Source organism: Hippocampus bargibanti, linkage group LG04 (assembly GCF_051943395.1).
Source record: "Hippocampus bargibanti isolate YZ-2025 linkage group LG04, ASM5194339v1, whole genome shotgun sequence".
Taxonomy (NCBI): domain Eukaryota; kingdom Metazoa; phylum Chordata; class Actinopteri; order Syngnathiformes; family Syngnathidae; genus Hippocampus; species Hippocampus bargibanti.
The window spans coordinates 17,717,732-17,732,771 of record NC_142737.1 but is presented as its reverse complement, the minus strand read 5'-3'; the positions used below and the strand labels follow the sequence as shown (position 1 = coordinate 17,732,771).

General features: G+C 41.1%; 2 protein-coding genes across 4 annotated transcripts in view; both read right to left on the bottom strand.

Annotated features, from left to right (window-relative positions):
- The window catches only part of LOC148899316 (beta-4C adrenergic receptor-like), a 182,361-nt gene that overhangs the window by 24,108 nt on the left and 143,213 nt on the right, over positions 1–15,040 (bottom strand). The gene's annotated exons all lie outside the window — the stretch shown is intronic.
- Positions 6–9,019, bottom strand: idua (alpha-L-iduronidase). Of its 2 annotated transcripts, XM_088994488.1 has the most exons (14): positions 8,587–9,017; positions 7,973–8,113; positions 7,800–7,882; positions 6,959–7,066; positions 6,472–6,567; positions 5,759–5,961; positions 4,129–4,308; positions 3,731–3,941; positions 2,074–2,292; positions 1,849–1,970; positions 1,123–1,248; positions 855–931; positions 684–784; positions 6–270 (listed from the first exon to the last, which is right to left on the bottom strand). In XM_088994488.1, exons 1-14 carry the CDS (start codon positions 8,721–8,723, stop codon positions 170–172), a joined length of 1,905 nt encoding a protein of 634 aa, XP_088850614.1. In that variant the 5' UTR covers positions 8,724–9,017; the 3' UTR covers positions 6–169. The 2 variants fall into 2 exon arrangements, with proteins under 2 accessions (XP_088850614.1, XP_088850615.1); XM_088994489.1 differs by lacking the exon at positions 6,472–6,567 and having other exon boundaries at positions 8,587–9,019.

Sequence of the window (15,040 nt, the reverse complement as noted above, 5' to 3'; positions counted from 1 at the left end):
GTTCATTGTGTTTTAAAAATGATTTAATCAAAAAATAAAACATCTGACAAACAACAGAGATGATGAAAGAGAGAGAGAGAGAGAGAGAGAGAGAGAGAGAGAGAGAGAGAGAGAGAGAGAGAGAGAGAGAGAGAGAGAGAGAGAGAGAGAGAGAGAGAGAGAGATACTTCTAAAGCTCCTCTGAATACTCCTCAGCAAGCGAGTACATCCCAGGCCTGTCCCAGTAGTCCACCGCTCGAACTCTGTACAAGCCGCTCACCTGTCGGTCCGCTGAGCAACACAACACGCGCGTCAGCATGAGAATTCAAAATTACAGAAGATTAAGTTGAGCCTGCTTCATCCGATCCAAACCATTTTGGATATTGGTTGGTTACAATCATTCCAGAATGTTCTTGATCACTACAAAAACTGTTTCACTGAGATTAAACGATGCTATATGGTAACGCAGAAATATAAGGAATCATCCAGCATCTGCACTACTCATAATTTACAACAAGTAAGGGATTTAGCAGCACCAGTCAGTAAAAATAAACAATTAAAAGTGAAATTTAGTACAAAGTAGGTTATTTCTGAAATTTCACCTAGAAGCAGACCATAACTTTTGTGAGTCGTGCAATTCTTAAAATAACGCCTAATAACATATTTCTGTGTTAAACCATGACAAAACACAAAATACATTTTACCAGGTGAGTAAACGAATGATGTAAAAATGGTGTTGTGGTTATTGATCCTGCTGAAGTCCTTCTGATTTACCGAGAGCTCAACTTCAAAGGTCTGAATGCATCTGCAAAAAAAAAGCTTTTGGGAGAGCGCACGCACACGCACGAAACTTCTCATTGAGTTTATGAACCCACTTGGAAGTAACACAGCCATCAGACCAGATAACGAGGACTTGGCCTTTGGTGATCCTGATAAAGCGCAAACCATTGACCTTGAAGGGCAAACCAAAAACACATGTCAAGCCTAAAAATGACACGTTACCTCCAAGAACCAAAATTAAGACATTGACTCATTTATTTGACATCCTTCAGCTCATGTTAATCAACTTGTGATTCATTGACATTGAGCATATGCTGAACCTGGACAAAAAAACAAAACGCATCACTCAGAAGATCAACTGACCTGGTTTGGAGCACTTCTGGGTCGGGCGCATAAATGTATCAGCAGCACAGAGGGAAGATGCAGTCTTGCTTTCAACGTCAGAGTGTCACCAGCAGGCACCGGTTGTGGTCCATCAACAAGAGGGTCCTGACAAAGTAGCATATTAATATGACGCCTGAGAAGAATAAACCTACAGTGCGTGGAACTACAAATCTCAGCAGATGACAGCATATATATGGAGGAGGTAAATTATTGGAGGTAGTCAAACCCGTGCAATAAAAGTGATACAGACTGCTTTTCTGCCTCCCCCAACTGCCATTAAAATAAAATAAAACCGTGCATTTTGGAGTAGCCTTTTTTTGCCAGCCCCACATACCTTCCTTTCAAATTAACATATCGAGATGACACACCTGTGAGTTGGACAGGTTATTACGATTTGACTGATTTGTGAAAAATATTTCATGTGAATAAGACAAAAACAAATAAGAGCTACCAGCAACATTTTAGTTCGCTGACGAAGCCTCTTGGATGAGAAGCGAAACGTCCGACACCTTCAAAGAAGTACAGATGACGGATGAAAAAGCCTTTTCGTCGATAGTATGATATTGATTGCGGCTTTAGCATCAGCGCAAAAAATATCATATTTCTCTCGCTCGCTCCTCATTTAGCTCATATTGAGATTGCAGGTAGCGGTACGAACATACACAATCAAGATATGACCTGAATAAAATCTAGCCTTGAACAAACCTGGACGTTTCTCAGATTAATGAACTGCTCTGTCGTGGGGTAGGCGGGGCTTCCCATGTTCTGCCATTCTTGATAGGGGTTACTCACATTATTGTCCATCAGATACGTGACATAGACAAGACCTGAGTCCCAAATAAACAGGACGCGGAAAGTTTAAACAATCGCTTACAAAAGTGAGAGAGCACTCCTTCAGGTAATCTTATCCAACATATGCATGTGATCCACCTGCGTGCGGCTCCAGTCCTTTCAGGGACACGTTGACAACATTCGTGCTGTTGGACGTGTGGTTGTCGTCGCTGCTGTATATCAGCAAAGCAGCCTGCCAGCTGTCTGGCCCTCCGGGGATTTCGGGCTGGTGGCTACTTGCGAGAACTCCTACGCGTCCATTGTGGGCATCGTCAGCTCCAGAGGAGTTCAAAACTTGTGCCAGAACCTGCGTCTCACCTGGTTGAGTGATGCAAAGAGACGCAGTAAGGCAGAAGGAAGATTTCAACCACTGCGTCATGTTCATGTTCCATACACGTGTGATGTGATGGCAATTTGTTCATATCATAACAAATTATGACCTGAAGACCTTTTTCAAAGTGCCAGGGTTATTGTCATTGTTACTCGAATTACAAGATCCACAGAAAATTGAGTTTTAGGAAAACAAACTTTCAACAGTGTTAGAAACCTTAGACTCTCTTCTTTTCGCAGAAAAAAATGAGCTAATTCCTAAATTATATGGGTCTGGATTAATATGAGCTTGAAATCAGGGCGGCTGTCCAAAATACAATGCAATACTGTACATACATATTGGTTTATATAGCGCTTTAACAACAGCTGACGCTGGAACAAAGCACTAACATGGAAAAAGGAAAAATGGGCAGCATTTCCCTTTTTCCTTGTGGAAAGGAAAAAAAATATTGCCAGAGGCCATGGCCAGCGCTTTATCGCCACCCAAACATGAAAAAAACAAAACCCAAACAAATTCGGCAATGGCGCACTACGTCATATTTTCAATTCCCAAATAAATTTGTGAATGGCAATGAATGAGTTAATCAGGTCCAAAAAATGTTGTCATTGACATCATGGTATTCAAAAATGAGACATCAGCTCAAATTGAGCGGGCAGAAACGCACAAAAGATAATTATGATTCACTGACCGTTTCATCTGTGGCAAACAGAACATACAAAGAATAATATTCAAGAAAAGAAGAAAATCAATCTGCTCTTATGAACGATAACCGACATCTGAGAGAATGAAATCCAGATTTAGGCAATTACAAATTCAACAAGATATTTGAATATTAACTGAGCATTGTAGTCATTATCAGTTAATTTAATCACAGATTAACTCATTCACTGCCATTCCTGAATTTGTTCGGGTTTATCGGGGGATGCCGATAGTGCTGGTCAGGCCTCTGGCAATGTTTTTTCCCTTCCACGAGGGGGCAGCATTTGGCTTTTGTACACTTGCACCTCATATTACTCCAGACCCATATAATTTAGGAATTAACACTTATTTCCTGATAAAAGAAGAGAGTCTAAGATTTCTTACGCTGCATTGAATGTTTATGTAGTCCTAAAACTCAATGTTTTGTAGGTCCTAAATTTGAGTGAAAAAGGCAAAAACCCTGGCAATGGAGTTGACACATTTTTGCAAATGTCTGGCAGTGAATGAGTTAATAGTTAGTTGACTCGTCGCTGCTTCTCTCCACAATGGAGAATCTAAAATGCATTTTAGAGGATGCACCTCAAATGTGGGATACATTTGATGCATTTCCAGAGTTAAAAATGGTAGTTTTTTTTCTGTGTCAAAATTGTGCGCAATACGCCAAGGTTACAGAACTAGATTGATGCAATTGATGAATCAATGTAAAAATCCAGCAGGTCAAAGTACCGAGCAGAGCCAGAAGGCCCATGACAGTGAGGATGGGTTTCCTGATGAGCTGCACGTGAGGAGGCTGCGTGTTGTTGACCTGAAAGCGAGCGGTTAGAGTGCGCTGGGTGAAGGGGTGAGGATGGTAGCCGAGGAAGGCGTTATCGTTGCTCAGCAGGGCATAGTTGATGCTTGCGTTTGCAGACAGCACATCCTGATGCTGGCTGATTACCTGTTCGCAGACACACAATTACAATGTACTTACATTTTCTTATACAACGTTGGGGGCCCTCGGTTTATGACATCATGGCGCTATTTTCCATGCAGGAATGTTTTACTTTGGTTCATTGCAAGCCATTTGACGAAACGACCGTCAGGTCTCATGTTACTATCTCCTTCAAAATTTTGCGGCTCATTACTTTGACGGCCATGGCAGCATAAGTAACATCCGCTCTCCACTCTTGAGGCCGGGACCAGCCCACCAGCGGATCGGCCTCATCGTTATACACAGGCAGAGTGCGGAACCGAGGGAAATGCTCCTGGATCTCTCCCATGGTCTGCATCTCCTGCTGGAGGATAGGCCAAGAAGAGCCGCCTCCCTGGAAGAGAGAAGAATGCAAAAATGTGCAAAATAAAAAAGACATAAATGGAGTTGGGTGGAGTCACCCATGAGTGAGATCTTTGTGTATTTGACGGCGAACAGTTTAGGGGGAAATGTGAACTAAGGCATTTGAATCACAGGAATTTGTTTTGATCAAGCTAAATATTCCCTATTCATTGTGAGAATTATTTGATGATATGGGCTCGAAGAATGATTTGTGGTGCACGTACTTCTACATTTGTTCATGTATTTTTAACAGGGATCCCAGCCGAGGGAAATTAAAATAGAGGAAAATTAAACAGATCAGCTGGGGGTCAAGGGGGCAATACATTTATGAATGCAAGATTGCATATTAAATATCTGCTACATAATTATACAAATACCATTTACTATGTTCATATAAGTTTTTCACCAACTTTGGTCACCCCCCATCGGGTCTTATTCAAGTTAGTTTAGTATTATAAATCATAATTAAAATCATGGTATACTACAAGCCAACAGTAATAAACATGACCTATCATAATTTGCTGAGTTAGAATAATAATTTATAAATTCAAATAACTCACCAGGTGGTTTGTAATTCTGTTTTCTCAATCTTTTTTTCTCTGCGTGTTTGCTTCCCTCACAATGCTGTTTGAGTGACAGCCAACCTTTGCCACCATAGTTGATCACTTTTCCATCGCAAAGACTGCAAAGGGCTTTCCCCGGCCGGATTTTTATGTTTGAATATGAAATCTGAAAGCGGGCATCCGGCGACTTGTTTTTCTAACCATAGCCAATTCCACGAATTCTTTTTCCCTCCATCCAGAGATGTAACCGCTCCACTACCACTTGTGTAGGATATCTCTCTTCCACGAAATCTTTACAATGTGAAAAGTCGTGTGCTCTCCCGAGTGAGAAAAATCACACGGAACACATGCACGTAAGCTTTACATCAAAACAAAATCTATATATATATCTAACCTACACTGTCTCTACCATTAACACATTAAACATATAAGTACCAAAAATGCAACGATGTTTAGCGCAGGTTTACTGGCAAAAAAGCGCGGTAAGGGAGCTGCCATATTTGTTTTCTCGCTTCATTGCGCAGTGTTGTGGTATCTTATTCCCGAGCGAACGGAAGCAACCGACATCGACCAAAACACACGAAAGCATGCCAACTCAAGCACTACGCATTCTGATCATCCTATCACCATTCAAAACAAATGTTTTAGCGGTTGTATACGGAAGAACTTCTATATGAAAATAGAAAATATCACATTGGCGGAAAAAAATTGCGGAATTCCACTAAATAGCGGACGTCTGGGATCCCCGTTTAAAATCTGTACTTCTACTTCTGCAGAGATGTCGAGTAGCCCAGCAACTCTGCTCAAATAAAAGTGAATAGCCTATGAGTCAGGTCCTGCTAAAAATGAGCACGTCCATTTGTGTTAACTCGGACACACCTTCTTGTGCAGGGCGATGTAGTCCAGCCGGATGCCCGTCTCTCCAGTGAAGTAGTTGGTGCCATTGTAGCAATGTTGAAGCATGGCCCAGCAGTAAGGAGAGCGTGGCGGTGAGTGACACGAGTCTCCCGGTCCCCCGAACCTAAGCAACTCGCTGGCAGCCCTCAGACCCTCCGAACAGGCATCGTAATAATTTAGAAACCCTGAGGAGAGATAACATCACACCTTGCACAGTAGATTCTAATGGGGGGCCATTACCATCAAAACAGTATATCATTGCAGTTTGACTTTTGCATAATCTATGCATCCAACCAGCCGGTAACAGCTGTCCTTGGGCAGAAGGAGAGTCACAACCTAAACCGGTTCTCAGCCAATCGCAGGGCACACGTTGACGAACACCCACCCGCACTCAAACCGACACCTCGGGACAATTTTGATAAAACCTGAAATGTATGTTTTGGGAATATGGGAGGAAAACGGAATATCCGGAGAAAACCCACGCAGGCACAGAAAAGAACTTGGAAACTCCACACAGAAATTCCAGAACCGCAATCAAATTCATTGTGACGCAGATTTGGTAACCGTTCGTCCACCTGATTACCTCACTATCATTGAAAGACAGCTTCATCATACACAAACAACTGTTGTAGGGTATTTCAGACAACACTGGAAATTAACAGTGCAGTCTGTGTGGGATACTGATGGCACTGTACCTTGAATTGGCATGCTGACATTATCAAAGTCATGGTTGTTGGGCTCGTTCCAGGTTTCAAAATTCCACTGAGAAACACTCCCAAGACCATATTTTTCTGGAAGTGGATATTTTAATCAAGTGAGTAATGCCTTGTATTTGCTCAGAGGAGTGCTATTCGCTGTTTAATGGGGAAGTCAACCCAAACAATTTATGTTTCAGATTGTATTTGTGGAATATGAGCTCAGGCAACGACCCGTCTTAGCTACCTGAGCCCTGAGAAATTGTGAGGTCATTTTCAGTCGACGGCAAGTGACACAATAGCCACACCCTGTGATGGATTAAAACGGGTGGATTTTACTGGTTACCTCAGATTCTGTACATGCAATATTAATCAGAATAGCGTGTTTACTGTATACCAATAAGGCTGCATAGAATATATTTTGGTCAATGATTTTTTTTCGGGTTGATTTTCCCTTTTAAACAGAGGGCAGCTGGTGCTTACTCACCAATGTACCTCTTGGCTGTGAAATAAACAAGATTCCTCCACTTGAACACTTGAGATTTGTTTTCAAAGTCCGTGAAGTAGTTGGAGACGCTCCCCATCAGCTCAAAACCTGAAAAATATCAAAAGTGCAAGGGGGAAATAAAAAGACTATTATAGTGCGTTCAAATCGATAATTTTTTTGAACATTTACTGTTTTTGTTTTAGACTTGTATATTATGTTGGTCTGTCCCTGTATTCGGCCTCTATTTTAAATGACAATCGGTAAATTGTTAACGTGCTAGCAACTGGCCCAAACATACCGTAAAATAGAATAGAGCAACCTCGGTAATGGAAGAGCTATGACCAATTGATAAACGTAAAACATCTCGCTCTGTTTTTGGAATATTTCTGATGAGAACTGCTAAAACACTAATATTAAAGCAAGATGAAATGATATGACATAAACCAACAATTATACAATCATAACCAAAGAGCAACATGAACAGAGAAATGGGTTGACAAGGCTTTTACATTGTGTCATAGTTCATCATTATTTCTAAACAGTATTAATGGAATGCAAATATCAAAGCAGAAAAAAAAATCTCCATTAATTTGGCAACATTCTCTAGGAAAATTTGGAATTTGACAAAAAAAAATCCCAAAAAAATCGTTCTGGACGTAATTGCCTGAATGTGCTGACGATTTTGACTTTGCATTTGAATTGGTTGAGAAACTTGAAAAGATAAGATGTATTTAGCCAACAATTGTATTTTTTTCTATCTGAATGTTGAAATGGTCGAAGACTAGAAGAAAACACCAGAGGTAAATCACACATGCGTTAGTATATTCTTAAAAGGTAGTACCTGGCTGAAGTCCATTAATCCATAAGAGATTCAGTAGTTGATCCAACTTTGTAAAATTGTACTGTGGTTGTCCTCCGAAATCTCTGAAACAACAAAAGCAGATGATTTATAAAAATAGTGACACTAAGACAGACTAACGATAAGCTTGTCCGAGTGGCTTCCATTTCACGCACTGGGCAGTGACCAGCTCCATCATCCAGTGTATTCGGACCTGCTGGATCCCTCCATGTGGGACCGAGCCCACATAGGCCAGGTTCTGTTGTTGGTCAATGCTCAGGTCATAATGGTGCGACTCAGTGTGAGGGAGAGGAGGACTGCACACAAGACAAAGTACTTAACAAATGTTTGACACACCTGTCGTAAAAAGAAAATGTGACACACAGCAACATGAAGTGCTTTAATGAGGACTCTTTCAATTTTGGTGCACTCTTGATGTTTTACCGTTAAGAACAGAGGTGGAATTTGAAACGGAATTCATCTTTTGACAACCACACTTGCATCGGCTCAATGGTATTCTGAGAAATAAATAGCCAAGGAATTCTCACTTCAAGTACCTGTAATCGTTTCTGATTTGGAATGCAATTAGATTTCGTAATTATAATTTGACATTAAATAAATACAACAGATTCACATTATCAGTAACAGACAATATACATAGTATAATAAAAGTCTTTAAGAACATTAAATGGAACATTAACTCAATTCTTAATCCTCATATTAAAGTAGTTTGCAACCCGCGTCAATAATCTGCCAATAATCTGTTTTTATGGGATGATTGTTGACCTACCAGAAACCGGTGCTTCTCCAGAAATGTTTCAAAGGCCCTACCGGTTTATCAATGTCAACGCTGATGACAAAAGACTCGCAAAAAACGTATTGGAAAAACACAATGAAGGCAAAGGCAAGCAATGTTTTCGTCAACATTTTTGCAAATGAATTTAACAATTCAATGCATTTGTGCTAGAAACCCCCGATTTAGAATAACTGATATGAGCATTTCAAAATTTTAGTTGCCCAAAACAACGACCGGGTCTGTAAAGAAGAGAAAGAAACAAAAACAAAACAACCACGTTGGAACACGTCAAGCATCTCAAAAAGTTTTAGCAGGGTGGTTGTTAAAGTCACCTGACCAGATTTACGTCATTTCCTTTGTCGCTCTTGTAGTTTTCCCTAGTCCTGTAATCGCGCACCTCAGTGAAGGATGTTCAGTATCGACCCTCAGTGCCGTATAGCACACCCTATTAAGACCAATCGTAAATGTAAAATATTAATAGTCTGACACCAAGAACATCATAAATTCAAGCAGTGCAGTGCAGTGATTACACTGCTGCCAGTCCAGGCTTCACTCGCAAAATTAAAGTCAAATGAACCGCTCCATGGAGTACCCTGCATTACGGTAATGTGTCGTCGGTTAGTAGCGATGGCCACCTTCAAAATAAAAGCGTTTCAAAAAAATGCATTCACCACAGTGATTTAGATTTAAAAAATGTGCTAAAATAATTTCTTGGCTGTCGTGCAACGATCAGTTCATAATAATAACTCGCTTGGAATATTGATAAGTGTCCTGGCGTTGAGATAGAAAATAAAGTCAAAAAATGTCACCTCATATTAAAAACACGAATCTGAGTTATCCTACAAACACACTAGAATTTTGACTCATGAGGACACCCCAGGTATCCAAACAGACTTCCACCATTCAGATCTGATGTCCCACTTCAAAATAAAAAGCCTGTGAAATATGACATGATGACATTTTCAGCCCCCCCCCCCCCCCAAAAAAAAAAAAAAAATGCCTCAACCAGACCAGGTCCAGGGGACACTCGGGCACCCCGGGTATCCAAACAGACCTATCCCATTCAGATCAGGTTTCCCATTTAAGAATAAAAAGCCTCGACAATTTGACATGTTGACCTTTTCACCCTATTTTGCGAATGCAGACTGGCCTGACCGCAGTCTCAACGTCTCTTGGTAGCCACCATGATCCCGTTGCCCATAGATGTGCTGCTCTCAGTTTGGTCTTAGATTTTCGTGCAGATTGATATTTTCCATCGTGATGCAGAATCACAGAAACCGATGGCTTGTTTGTGTTCATGCAATTTATTGTGACAAATTAACTGATATAGTGTTGATGATGTCTTGCATAATGAAATCATGGCAATATTTTGGATGAAAATTTAGATTCTGACAATTGCATTGGACTGAGAATCAACTAAAACGTTCGGATGAACTACATGTATGTACAGGTAACATCCGACTTACGACCAGGTTCTGTTCCGACAAAACAGTTGTAAGTCAAACGGTCGTAAATCGAAATGCATTCTATATGGCTGACGCGAGATTTATACGACAGGACAGTATACGATGGCAATCTGTTGTTTTTAAGCAATGTTTTCTATTGAATAATATTATACCAAAATGTTGACAGTTCATTTATAAATCTTATAACTTTTAGTGTCATTTTAATCATTTTATATTTTGTATTGTCGATCTTTATTACTGTTTTGGGGCACACGCTTTCTGCTGACACAAATACGCACGGCTTCTCATGCATGCGAGCTGTCCAAAAATCGCTCTCCCTGCTAACGGAGAAGTCAGAAGAGGTCACCCAACACACACGCTCAGACTGAGGCGGATGCCGAAGCAAAAAAGTTCGACCGGTTGCCCTCTTCCCGGCCGTACCCCGTGCCGACATGCGGCCTGACCCAGGGGCCGTCTGCAACGCCGAGTCACCCAACCCGCCACCTTGCCGCGCAGCAGAACGAACTGTATCAAAGAGGCGGCCGCGCTGACCGTGAGCCTGACGCGGCATTTGCGTCACGGCGATCCCATCCGCTGGAGCGCCGACCCCCCCCCCCCCCCCCCCTACCCCCCAATTGCTGTATGAGTGAGATGCTGTCATGCTGGAGAAAATTGTCGTACGCGTTTGTTAAGAAACAGTTATTTTGTATGCTCATTTTCTGCAATGCTGCTCCGGCAAATAAACATCATACTTGTTCGATTTTGTCACGTTCGGATTGACAGCCGTGGGCGGGGCCACCCCTCCCTGCTTCCAATGCTGTCAATTCCTTTATCAGGAGGCTAAAACGGGACGCTGTCCACTTGTATTTGTACTTTGTATTAACCTGGACTTGCTATTTTTGATTATTCCCCTGGTCCTCTTTTTGGGACCAGCGCTTTGTGTTGTCTCTTAATAAATCATCTTGCACGGACCTCTGTCTCTGTCGTTTGCTTGGGGATCCAGATATTCAATTTTACTCCGACGAGTCGGCTGCTCTCTGCCTCGTTCGGAACGTGACAGATCTATACAAGAAGGCCCATCTCCAAGAAGGACCATCTCGAGTCTGTGTTCTAGTAAATGCATCGCAAACACGCTGTGCAGTTCAACAGCGTTGCCGGCTGTAGCGGTGGCAGCCGTAGAATTGAAAAAAAAAAAAAAAGGTCTGGCTGTTGTGGTCGTAAGTATCGATGGTCGTAACTCGCGCCGGTCGTAAATCGGATGTTACCTGTACTTGGAAAATAAACTAAATGGGGTCTTGCTATGCTAAGTGTTGGCTACTTCTCTGTAACCATTTACAAAGATACAGCAAACTGAGACATTTACAGTTTGTTGAAGTCACTGAGAAACGGCATTCTGTTGTGAACGATTGCTCTGTGGTTCAAGCATTTTTTCGGGTTATTTTGCAAATGCCATTTCCGTTTCAAGAAATCAGCCAATCCAATATAGAACATTTGTTTATAAGAGAAATTGCATGTTTATTTAGTCCATGAAAACAAACACCCCATTATAATCACTGCTAAAATGTAATTTTGTGTGTGATTAATTGGCGACCAGTCCACTCTGTACCCTAACACTGCCTTTTGCCCAAATTACAATGGGATAGGGAGCAAGGCCAATGACAACAAAATGCCAAGGACACGTGGATGGACTACAGTAGAAGTACAAATTCCAGATATACACACACGCACGCGCGCTCTCACACACACACACACACACACACACACACACACACACACACACACACACACACACACACACACACACACACACACACACACACACACACACACACACACACACACACACACACACACACCTGAACCCACACATGAACACTCGCAATTTTCACTTCTTAGTATTTAGGAATCCATTGTTTGGCAACAATTACCTAACACTCATAATTATCGATAATGGGAATAATAATTACTAAAAAGTTGCCACTAATACATTAGTTTACGATAACATGAATTGTAGGAGCCTCAAACCTTTTTTTCAAGTGCCAAATTAAAAGCGTGTAAAATTAAAAGCATGCCAGGATAAATACAGAGGGTTGTGTCAGGAAGGGCATCCGACGTAAAAGCTTGGCCAAAACAAACATGCGGATCAAACCTCTAAAAATGGAGGACACTGATTTGCTGTGGCAACCCTTTGAGGGGAAAAGCAGAAAGGAAAAGAAGAATAAGTAAAATTAAAAGCAAGTCATAACAGGATGCCTGTCTGCGTGTGTGTTGAAGGGATTACGCCACTGGATGTCATGAGTCCCTCAAGGGCCAGCGTGCTTGAGGTCTGCATCACGGGAGGCCTACGCTCCTCTTTTGTAAATCCCGCCAGTCGCAATCAAAGCAAGCAACAAATGCTTCGTTGTATCTATTTCTTGAATCCGAAGAGGAACTTAATGAGAATGCCCTCCTCCACCTCGGGCATTTATCTCTGTCATCTGTTGTCTCGTGTATCATCTGTCCTTACTTAGATTGTCTCTGCCATTTCCCAAATGTTGCGCAACTTCCACCTCATCTCCCCGACATTATCTCAGCTCTCGGCCCCAGAGTTCCACCTCTTTTACTTGACGTGCTCCACATTCTCAACACCGCACCTGAAATCAAGTCCAGATGTGGAACTGGGAATGAGAAAACTTGCTTGCTTGGCCCAAAAAAGAAAGGCTGGGGTGGCGCTGGGGGGCTGTCTATGTGGTGCATATGCATCGAGAAAATGTTGGAACGGCATTAAAGTTTGCCTGGATGCCATTAAGTACAATTTGATGTAATGTGTAGTTGAGACGGTGACATTTTCAGTGGAAACTGCCTTCTCTCAGATGAGAGAGATATAGGCCTTGTGTACTAGTGGAGCTGGCGTGTTGTGTTTAAAGCCTTTTTTTAAAAGCTCGGATAAACCGTCCTCTGTTTCATTAGCGATTATGTGCTCACGTCCTCCTCACCTTACAGCATACAGAAATAACAAACCTGTACAGGTCAGAACACAGTCTTCCATTATATCGCCGAGCTGGAGTTTACATGATCGCGGTGTCTTTCCTGTCGACATGGGAATTAAAATGCTCCCCAACCTGTTTGTGTGTCACAGCCTTTCTAGAAAATTCACTGCACTATTTAGCTTTGTTAACAGATTGAACTGCAGTGGTGTCTTGTGAAGTAAATATACCTCAAAAGTCAACAAAAAAGGTTTCATGAGATTGGGATTCATTTTACTTTTTCTTTGTGTGAGGGTAACTACAAAATATTGGAAGACAGATGGCTGCTCAATGCGAAATGAGCAATTCACCTAAACGCCGTGCTTGTATTTTATGCTGCTGTTTTACCTCTCACCCAAGGTCAGCTAGGGTGAGGTATGACAGGAATTGGTTGCCGCTTCGTCACATGTCGTCATTTTTGTATGAGGTAATCGAGAAAGGAACAACAGAAGCACACATATTTTCAACGTGTCTTCATGTAATCTGGTTAACTTCAATTTAAAGTGTACATTTGCACAAAAACATTTGCACGGTGAATTGGAGTCATACTTCTGTATATGTTGTTCCTTCAAGTAAACTGTTCAATTTTGAAGAATTGGAATTCAACCCTGTACCCTGATAATACCATAAGCTATTCGCTGTAGTAATCGTTGTCCCCGAAAAGGGTTAAACACAGTCTGTAGCTCATTTATAAATAATTGTGTTGCATTTTGTACAAATAGAAAGAAATAGACTGGTATTAATTAGAGCACATCCACTTGCAATTTATGGTAAAGCAGCTAGTTGGAATGACATCTTTGTCAAATTTTCTACAAAAAAGAATGCACCCCTGTGATTGGCTGGCAACCATTCCAGGCTGTACCCCGCCTCCTGCCCAAAGACAGCTGGGTTAGACTACAGGAAGCCACCACGACCCCTGTGAGGATAAACTGATCGGAACACTGAAGAATACACCCTTAGATTGAGGAGCACGAACACTTGTGATATATTTTTAAGTTTTGTAGAACTATGGAAAAAATATGGTCATGACGTAATTGAAAATATTAAAAATTACATGAGAAGTGCAACATAAATTCAAGTCTCCCCTTCCTCTCCATACCTCTACTTGAAAGCAAAGGCTTTCGTCTGCATACGAACACAATATGCTTTGGAATGAGACTCTCAGTATTTATTCACAAGCTGTCAGCTCACCTCTCACTGATGCTATCAAAATATTTACGTCGCCTTCCCTCAAGAACAATGGCAACGAGGCACTGTAGAAAATGGAGTCATTCATTTCTTTCTAATCAGGTCCTAACAAATATTGTTATTGCCACCATCATCAACATTGGTTTCAATTATTAACAAGGACCGAGTCCCTGAATGACCAACTTCCTGTCCAAGTACTACACTACAAACATGATTAATTTCAATCACTGGTGAGCTGCCAGGACCAGCAAGCCCGTCCCTGGGTTTAACATTTCTGAAGCACTGATGGACTTTCTACAAGATACATTTGAACATTTATTCCTTGAAATGGTTTTAATTCATTCACCACAGTTTCTTCTACAGCATAATAATGTCGTGTGACAAAGGAATTTTGTTGTAAACCTAAAATGGGACAGTGTAGTTAATGCCATATGATCAAGACATACCTTATAATGCATTTGTATTTCTTAAAGTGATCCAAAGTTTCAGCATGTTTTTGATTAAAGGATAAATGCTAATGTTTCATAAGCACTGTATACTGTGTTTACAGCTGTGTAGGGTGTACAATTGAGTTCTTTTCTGACTGTAGCAACTTCATCTGCATTTTCATTAAATCAGTAAATACATTTGTAAGTAAGGAACTGCTTGGCCATAAAAAATAAAACAAACAAATTAAAAATCATTACTTTTCCATTTTTTAAACATATCTATTTATTATATTTAATTTGTTTGTATTTTTTTTTATATTTCAAACATACATTTAATATATTGCTTGCATTTTTCTAATCGGAAGAAACTGACACCAGCAGT